This window comes from Thunnus albacares, chromosome 19 (assembly GCF_914725855.1).
Source record: "Thunnus albacares chromosome 19, fThuAlb1.1, whole genome shotgun sequence".
Classification (NCBI taxonomy): Eukaryota; Metazoa; Chordata; class Actinopteri; order Scombriformes; family Scombridae; genus Thunnus; species Thunnus albacares.
The window spans coordinates 26,586,196-26,596,103 of record NC_058124.1 but is presented as its reverse complement, the minus strand read 5'-3'; the positions used below and the strand labels follow the sequence as shown (position 1 = coordinate 26,596,103).

The 9,908-nt window shown below is 37.2% G+C and overlaps 1 protein-coding gene across 1 annotated transcript; it reads left to right on the top strand.

The window, feature by feature from the left end:
• Positions 1-300: 300 nt before the first annotated feature.
• LOC122969175 (major histocompatibility complex class I-related gene protein-like) lies at positions 301-9,908 on the top strand. Its single transcript, XM_044334729.1, has 7 exons — positions 301-1,249; positions 3,086-3,358; positions 3,579-3,869; positions 5,015-5,299; positions 7,344-7,469; positions 8,179-8,241; positions 8,533-9,908. The coding sequence occupies exons 1-7, from the start codon at positions 1,051-1,053 to the stop codon at positions 8,679-8,681; spliced, it is 1,386 nt and encodes a 461-aa protein (XP_044190664.1). The 5' UTR covers positions 301-1,050; the 3' UTR covers positions 8,682-9,908.

The following is a 9,908-nucleotide window of genomic DNA, read 5'->3' as shown; positions in this document are numbered from 1 at the left end:
GATATTCTGATTGTAGATTCATTATTAAATAATATAATCAGAGATTAGAGACTCTAATCAGAATATGATTAGAGTCTTTTGAACACTGGAAATTATTTATGAGGCTAAATGTTTCAGGGAAAGTGGGAATTATGTAACTCATATCAAACCAGACACTCCAGGAATTTTCAGCCTTACATGTGACTGAATGGAAATGATGACAAATAAATGTGTTTAAACTGTGTTTCTTGCTGACAGACAGACTGCTCCCTCACTGTAATTTTATCCATAATAACAGCTAATGGGGGAAATAACAGATCATGAAAAGTCTTTCTCATAAATTAAGAAAGTTGTTTATGGTTCTTTTATTGATCAGAATTACAGTTAACACATATGGTTAACTAGATGACGAATCAAAAGAAAAAAATATAAAACTTTGGAGTGATACACTTGAGTTTAATCTGTAAACTATCTCCACTTCGGTATGAAACTGCAGTGATGTATCAGATCAGTCCGATCAGCTGCGGCGTCAAATCAATAACTAATATCCAATAAGGGAGGGCGTGTCGACCGGTAAAAGACTTCCATGAAGGCTGCTCTCATCTATTCTCGCTCATAGCTCCTCAGAGCAGAAATAAGACCCCTCTTAGTTTATACATCCATGCCTTAGATGCGAGCGGAGACGGCGAGGAAGAGACACGAGGAGAGAACAGGCATTTAGCAAAATAAGACATCTTCGCTACGGAGCCGTCATTCTAAAGCATCAGCAATCAAATATGAAGTGCGGCACAGCTGCATCGTCTGTCCATTGTTTTGTTATAGTCCACCGCTGTATTTTATGATCTGTCAGATGAGCATTGCAGTGTTCATGACAACTTGTATATTTGCTTTTTGATTCAAATCACGTGTCATAATGTGACAAAGATGTACGGTTGTTATTTTTTTATTTAACACGCACACATTTTATGCGTCACGAGTGCCGAAAAACTCCCGCAAAGGATACACCTGTCTATCCTCGGAAAGACTTCTCTCTCCTCGAGATGCATTAAGGGAATTGAGACATCCGTAAACATGACGCGCTCAAATCGATTTCCGGGTCACGGGCAGGAGCACAGAGGAGAGAGGAGACGAATATGCCCAAAACAGGAAAATGAGAAGAGCCCTCGGACAAAACGGACTTTTAGTAAAGTAAATGGAGAGTACTTTGTGCTGAAGATGTATTTCATCGCAGTTTTCGTCCTTTTGGGGACGAGACTGACGGTTAACAGCGGTAAGGACGAGTTTTATATAGCACATTAATGTGACTCCGGTTAAAAGTGTGTCTGTTGTGTCTTTGTAACGATCAGTGTAGCATACCCCACCGAAAGATGGTCTAACACTTGAACTGGTGATTTTAGGTTTGATGACAATCCCAAAACCAACGTAAGAGCTGGGTACAAATCACAAAACAAACAACACCTTAACATAGCTTAACATTAGCTCGCATTAAGCTAAAGTTAACTCAATTAGTTAAACAATAAAAGCGACAAAATGATGTTCAACAGGGCTATCTTTTCTTCAGAGCTAAAACATAAATTGGGTTATTTACAATCAGATTTCTGTTGATTATTTGAGTTTAACTCACTAATTCTGATGTTTTTTTTTCAGTTTTTGTAATGTACTCGTATTCTATAAGCCTACTACATCAAAACAGACATGAGAATCAACGACTTAGAAAATCGTTAATAACTTATGGCCTGCTTGAGTAACATGTCAGGATGACTTCAATGTGGCCACGAGTTTATTTTTCTGTTTCAAATATTTAAAAGATAAAACAATCACATGATCATAACTATAGAATAATAGTAGTAATAAGATAATTATTTTAATTATAGATTAACCTGACGATTATTTTCGCGATATATAATTTTTAAGTGTTACATGAGAAAATGCCCATCCAATTTTCCAAAAGCTCAAGATTTCCTCAGATTGTTGGTTTTGTCCAACCAACAGTCCAAAACCTTAAAAAGAAGAATTTACTGATTCATATAAGAAAGAAAAAAGAGCAGATGACTACGGAAAGTTTGACATTTGTGCTTGAAAAGAAAAATGAAACTATTAGCTTTTAATTATCTTAAATTAAACTGTTTTCACTGTAATTATTTGCTACATTGTTCCATGTCATGGCCTGGAATGAATGTTGCTGAAGAATCACGGAGTTCAATAAGTCATTACTTTTGAACTATTTGTGTTAGATGCTTGAAATTTTCAGTGATTATTCTACATTATTAGATGTCTTAAACATGTGAAATAGTTGTCCCACAGTTGCATATTTGCCAAGTTATGGCTTGCTGAAAATTGTAATAAAAAATGTATTTTGTGCTTTGGAGCATTAAATCTTCACACTGAACCACATCAGATCTTTTAAATTTTGATATATAATAATCATGTTATAGTACTGTCTTAGCAACTAGGTGCATGTCTGAAAGAAATCAAAATTTCTGATTTATGAGGCATTAAAAATGGAAAAAAATGATTTCACACCTATATTTCAAGCACATATTGCCCATGTATGACAAAGTCTACCATAAAAACAATCATACCACTGGAATGAACATGTTTTATTTAATAAATGCACAAAATATGAAGTTGATACCTTGAACCAAACTATATTAATTAAGGTATCAAACATGCTCTTCATGGTTTTGGGTGATTGTTTTTTCCCTGGTTGCCATCTGATGTTTTGTTTATGTATCCATGTGCTTCCGTTCCTTGTGTCTCTGCCCCCCCCCCCCCTCCAACCACCTTATTCTGTTTATTAGCCAGATCATTGTCTGCTTTGTTTTCACCTGTTCCTTGTTGTGTTTAACCAATGATGTCCCCCCTGTTTGGTTCTCCTTGTGTATCTAAGCCCCTGTGTTTAATCAAATTATTCTTTTTGATAGTAATGATACATATGCTGTAATCTCCTTGAACTTATTGTTCAGCCCATACATGTGGCTAAATATTCTGATTGATGCCAGTAAATAGATTGGTAAGAGTCCAAAGCATTAAGTCAAATCTGCTGGAGCTCATCTGCCTCGTCTGTAAACATGTCTGTCTGTCTTTCTCTCTGTGTGACTCTCAGAGAAACATTCCCTCACTTACATCTACACTGCCCTCTCCAAACCTGTCGGACTTCCGGGCATCCACGAGTTCACTGCTATGGGTCTGCTGGACGGCAGGATGATCGACTACTATGACAGTGATCTCCAGAAAAAAGTTCCCAAGCAGCCCTGGATGAAAGAGCGACTTCCTCCAGACTACTGGGAGAAAGGCACACAGTCCCGCTTGAGCAAGCAGCAGTGGTTCAAAATCAACATCGACATCCTGAAGAAACGAATGAATCAGACTGATGATGGTAAGATTCATGAACTATGTCAGACGCAGACTGGGATCACTTTTTGATGAATCAATAATTAACACTATGAAATTAACAACTGTAATACCTTTTGTAAAGATAAATGTTTCAGCAAAAATGAAGCTGTTTTTTTTTCCCTTAAGTCAGGAACAAGTGATAACTTCTAATTAGCTTCAATTAAACTGTTTTTTGTAATTGTTTGCTTCATATTTCCCTTTAGATGTCCATATTCTTCAGTGGATGGTCGGCTGTGAGGGTAAGACAAAGGCTGATGGCAATGTGACGTATAGCCGTGGCTTGTACATGTACAACTACGACGGAAGAGACTTCCTGTCCTTCGATGACACCAACGCAGTCTGGGTTGCCTCCACTGATATAGCAGTCCTGACCAAGATGAAGTGGGATGGTGTCCTGGTCCTAACAGAATACACCAAAGACTACTTGGAGTTCGAGTGTATAGAATGGTTGAGTGTTTTCATGAGATACGGGCAAAAGCAGCTGCAAACAGCCCGTATGTATGACAGAAAATCATTTCTGTATTTTTATATCCATTATTACTAGAGATTATAGATGTGGCTTTAGTCATAGAAGGATTACTACGCAGGCTGTTAAAATATTTAACATTAAATCAACTGTTCTTGATATTATTGGTATTCACACAAAAACTGGCTTTTTTTGTCTTCCTGAATTTTAGTATTTGTCATGGAAAATTGTCAGGTCCAGATGTGGCAACATTTCCCATCAACAAACAGCACTTCACTAGGATTATGGTTCAATAGTATTTTATTGACTCTGAATCCTTTTGAATCCACTGAGGTTCAGCTTTCAACATTTGTAATAAAAGTTAAAAATAACTTCATGAAAGAAGGCAGAAACACTTCAGTTTCGGTTCCATTTTACAACCTGTTGCAACAACCTGAAAGTGAGATGAGCAGCAGAAGATATTAAATATTGATTAAATATGTATCTGACACATTTAAATAACTGCTGTACCATCCTGGTACACCTTATTTTTCACAAGCTACTTGTTTCAAATAATGGAAGTCCTGATTCTGAACTATTAAATTGATTAGCTTAAATAATTAATATGATTATAAATTAAAGTTTGAGCGGGAGATTTTGACAACTGAAGCTGATTTAACTGTCAATATGTCAAGTTACTCAAGGCGTTAACATTCATTGGCTACAGCTGATAGAAGACGGACAGTGTCAGCTACAGTATATACTGTAAATGAGAAAACTGTTCCCCGTCTGCTCTGTACACCAGTCTTTGCAAATATAAAAAAAATTAGCCCTGGAGCTCAGCAAATCCGGTACTTTGCCAATCTGGAACCAAATACAAACGAGAACCGGCTATTGGAACCCAACCCTCGTGAACACCATATTCAATAACAAACATGATCTTCAAATCTCAGAAAATTTTTGGAAAAAGACCAGAAATAATGAAATGAAGTGTGTGTCATAGCAGCAGTGTTTTTATGTTATCATATCATATCATTGTCACTATTTGTTGTAGTAGTTGTAGCAGCAGATTCTATTAGTTCAGTTTAGTATGAGGATGGTACAAACAGTATCACGAGTGGTTTAGCATAATACTATGTAGCCTCCCTGCAAACATTAACTCACCTAACATTTTCTCTTTTTTTCTCTTACCAGCAAAGCCAGATGTGTACGTGTTTGCTACAAACACCAAAATTAAGATAACCGTCAAGTTGACCTGCCTGGCCACAGGTTTCTACCCAAAAAACATCATCCTGGAGATCAAAAGGAATGGTCGGGTTCTGACTAAAGAGGACGGGTTGCTCTCTTCAGGCGTTCGACCAAATGAAGACGATACCTACCAGAGAAGAGAAAGTGTGGAGATTTTAAGGAGTGACATTGCTACATACAGATGTGAAGTCCGTCACAGAGCAACCAATGTATATGTGGAGAAGGTTTGGGGTAAGAAACTCTCTTATTTCAATTTACAATTTGTCACAGTGCAACAAAGTTGATTGGGGCAAAAATGCAAATGGTCAGATGATCAGACAGGTTATAACCAAGACAAACATAAGAAAATGAGATCCACGTTGTATTAAATCAGATGTAGTCTTTACTTAATCATTTATGCTTCATATTGGAGCAGACCTTCTTGTATTAGCTCAGGATGAAATGCAATAAGAATCTGAATCAAAACCTGCCTACTGTCAAGTTACTTCTTCACTGGAGGAGAGTATTATATTCAAAATGTGTTCAAATGTTTTTCTATTGAAGATGAGGTGGATTCATTTAAGCAATATTACACAAGAGGTGTTCTTCAGTGATGCCTACAGAACTTGGGGCGAGCGCCTCGTTCCTGATGGCATCACTGTCGTGCCAACAATGACGGTAAAACACACCCTTGAGTGTAATATTGTGATTATACAATGGTTACCAACAAAATAAAAGATATAGTCAAAAAGTATTCATATTGTGGGGAAATTCGCTCCAAAAATAAAAAACCTTTTTCTTGTGTTATCTCCATTTCCATGGAAAAACACAGGGTATGACTAATACCTGGAAAACAATCAGTTATGTCAGTAGACTTCTATGTGATGAAACCTAGTTTACTACTCCAGCACGTAGGCCGACCCTCAGTAACGACCTAGCAACAGAGACGATTTCTAGTCCCTGTTGAGTCAGCCAGCCAACTTGAGCTAATGCTTTCTAGAGACAGTGGGATTTCCCAAACTGAATACATACCACACAGAACTGCTTTCCTAGCTCAATCTTGTTGTAACTAAGATATCCGCTGAAATTTTTTTTTTTCCATGGACAGATTTAGCTACTACCTCCGTGAACATACATTTTTAAGCTAGTAGCGCTGTGTCACCGACTCACTGGCGCAGCTGATGGAGGATACCAGAGTGGGAGCTGAGATATACTGTCAACTGAAGGGAAAATTGTGTATGGGGGTGCCAGGTAACGATAAAGAGTGGAGAAGGGTTCCCCACAATCCCAAATCAGTTAATTTCAATCCAGTTTCACAATGCAGATGGCCGCCCACCTAGAGCCGGGTTCTGCTTGAGGTTTCTTCCCGTTAAAGGGGAGTTTTTCCTTACTGCTGTCGCCAAGTGCTTGCTCATGGGGGAATTGTTGGGTCTCTCTCTCTGTAAATCAAAGAGTATGGTCTTGACCTGCTCTATGTGAAAAGTGCCCTGAGATGACTTTTGTTGTGATTTGACGCTATATAAATAAATTTGAATTGAAATTGAATTGAAACATAAAAGAAAAACATCTCAAAACTCTGCTCTGGGTTTTACCGCAGATCCCCACAAAATAAAACAAACCAAAAACACTAGTAAAGCAACACAGTACATAAAATAAGCCCAGCAGAAATGTCAGATGGTTTGGTCCACCGTGTTTAACTATATATCTTCAAACGTTACAGTTAAAGCTGAAAATGACAACAGAAAAAAACAAGTTTGCCAAGTTCACATATAGCAATTCAAATCAACCACCAGTCTTCTACCCAGCAATGACTGTTGTTGTTAGCGCAATGTCACGGTCCAAAGTTCTAATCAATGGTGGAATAATATTTTTAGTGATGAGGCATTTTTCATTTGAGCATGGCTAGGTGTGCTGTCATGTTGATTTGATCACGTTCTAAATGTCTAGGTGACCAATCAGATTGCTTGGTCCGATCTACATGTTGTATATTGTATATCATTTTTAGCATTACAGTTCGTAGCTACAAGGGAAAAACCACAACATTAAGGGGCAAGAACCAACTTTTTTGAATTTTGAAATTTTTGATAAGAATCCTTTTTGACCCTTGACATAGTCTCCAAATTTCATGTTGTTTTGTGTCATTAAATTGTATCTTATCACTTTTATCAAATTATCACTGATTATCACGTCTACATTTTAGTACCATGCATCAACACAGAGTCCAATGAAACTAAATATTAATGATGTTAAAACTGAACTGAATGTGAAACTAATGTAAATGTTTTCTGTGTTTTAGATCATAAATATCCTGACCCTCCTGGAGGAGACATCGAAGGCACTATTGCTGGGGTGATTGTGGTTGTGCTCCTTGTCATCATCGTGGCTGCAGTGCTGGTGGTGTTGTATAGAAACAGGATGAATGGTAGGTGTAATATATAATCATTGTGTTTTCTCAGCAAGGTACCTGTAGAGTGAGATATATTTTCCCCATATTTTATTTTATATCCTATAGAAGAAAATACATAAAACATTTAATTCCTCAAAAAACTAGATCTATTAAGAAAATGAACTGATTCCTGCAAGTTTTCCTTTTTAAGTTTTACTAACACTTGTTTTCTATTTCTTTAAATTGAATTGATTTAAAGAGTAACTACACACTCAAACTCTGCTAGTTCCCTCCATCCCAGCATATATTTGTATAAAAGATTGTTTTTGCGCACAATATAACATCTCTTTGCCACAAAATAAAAATATCTTCTTTCTGGACATCAGGGGCTTTGTACATAAAAATGTTTGGGGTCAAAAAAACAAAAATTACAAATTGAGTCTTTAAAAGCTGGTCAGTTAAATCACAAGTTTGGCTAGTTAGTTAGTTTAAAGGATAAGGCTGGTGTTAAATATATTTCTTATTGTCAACAGTAAAAACCAACCACAAGTAAAACCAACAAAGTGATGAGTCCATCTCTCAATATTTTTCAACAGAGCTCTGCGGCACAGAGGAATAAGATATATCACACAATACTTGTTAGTATAATAAATAAATCAAAAGCAGTTCAGAAAGCACAGACAGGATATAAGTAGGTTTCCAAACATGTTAACACATACTTTGATGCATTTTCTTTTCTTCACAGGATCCAAAGCATCTCCCAGCAGCAGCAGCGGTGGTTCTGGTGGTTCTAGCACTGATGTTTCTGGTAAGTATCTTCTGTTGACTGATTGAAAGCTGCACCATGCAGGTTCATACTTTGACAGCCTCAAGTGGCAGCAAGAGATAAATTAAAGGATTAAAGGAGTTGCAGCCAAATTACAAAAACCTAATGTTCTATCTTCATGTCTAGACATTTGTAGAGGTAACTGAGAAAATATGTTTTGTAATTTGGATAGATGAAAAGTTAATACCAACATTGCATTTTAGCCTCACAAGATATGTAGAAAAGCAGCATTAGTATGTGTATAGAAAGTAACACGTCTGTTAATTCTTGCAGACAACAGCTCAGCCAATGGATCAGCCAACGGCTCAGACAATGTCTCCGATGGTTCCAGTCAGCCTGAAGCCCAAGAGGAACCAACTCACCAGGAAACAAAAAATGCATTACCAGTGGGAAGGAAATATGAAGTAAAAAGGAGAGTTTGAAAAACCAGAAGATACATTGAGTTGACAGATAAAACAAAAACAAGAACAAAGTGTTTAATTAAGCTCAGAGAACTTCTTTAAAAGGTTTTCAAAGTTAACTGATAGTTTAACAATGATACTACCACTGCTACTGCTACTGCTACTGCTACTACTACTACTACTACTACTACTACTACTACTAATAATAATAATAATTAAAGCTGCAAGCAGCAACGATCGGGTCCTTGCACCTTTGTGCATGTCAGGCTGCACTGCAGTTGAAGGGTTTTATTGCGGTTATGTAGTTGTGTTCAGGGTTTGACTCTTGTCGGACATTGCATGAAGGAGATAAATGTCATTTTCTGTGTCCACCATGTGGCGTTAGAGAACACACATTAATTATACAACTTGTTGCTGTATATCATATGTGGACCACACCATGTAAAGTCCATGTAAATCAGATGATGTTTGTCATATAAGGCTGACTTCCTATTGTCAGTAGGTGGCGTTATGACTATGACTCAATATTTACATGTAGATGTGTTTAGGCTGGGACTCTTATCAAGCATGAGATATTTGGTGAGAGTTGAACGATGTAAATTCAAGTTACAACAACATCCTATTTCATGGTGAAACATCGAAGTTCACCGTGTTGCTGCAGCAACGGCTTTCAATGAAAACTCAAGATTTTGATAAGTTTTCATCACAAAGGACTTAAGTCCACACTGACTAAATCTGAAGTCGGGTTAAATCTCTAGGAGGAGTTTGTTAAAATACAATGCCTGCAAATGGCAAAATCTGCAGAAATTGCAAAGTAAATTAAAATGGCCAACTTCCTGTTGGGTATGGCTCCAAGAGGCTTTTTTGTGCGCTTGTGTGTGCTGTTTGTTAAACCTGGATGAAGTTCTCTTGAAGAAGGAACGCAACATATGTGTGTTCCTGCATTGTTACTGCTGTTATTTTGTTCTATAGTGTGCTACATAATGTCGCCACAGTTTTCAAACTTTCATCACTGTTAAAGGACAGGTTCACAGTTTTTCAAGTCTGTCTTAAAACAACAGTCAGGTGTCCATATGAACAGTGAAAGAGGTTTTCTTCACTGTAATCATTCCTCCTGTGCATACTGGCTGTTAAAAGATCCTCTTGAAATGCTCTCTCATTATAAGTGATGGCGGCCAAAATCCACAGTGTGTCCACACAGTCATTTAGTGCAAAAATGTATTTAAACGTTGATGTGAAGCTTATGAG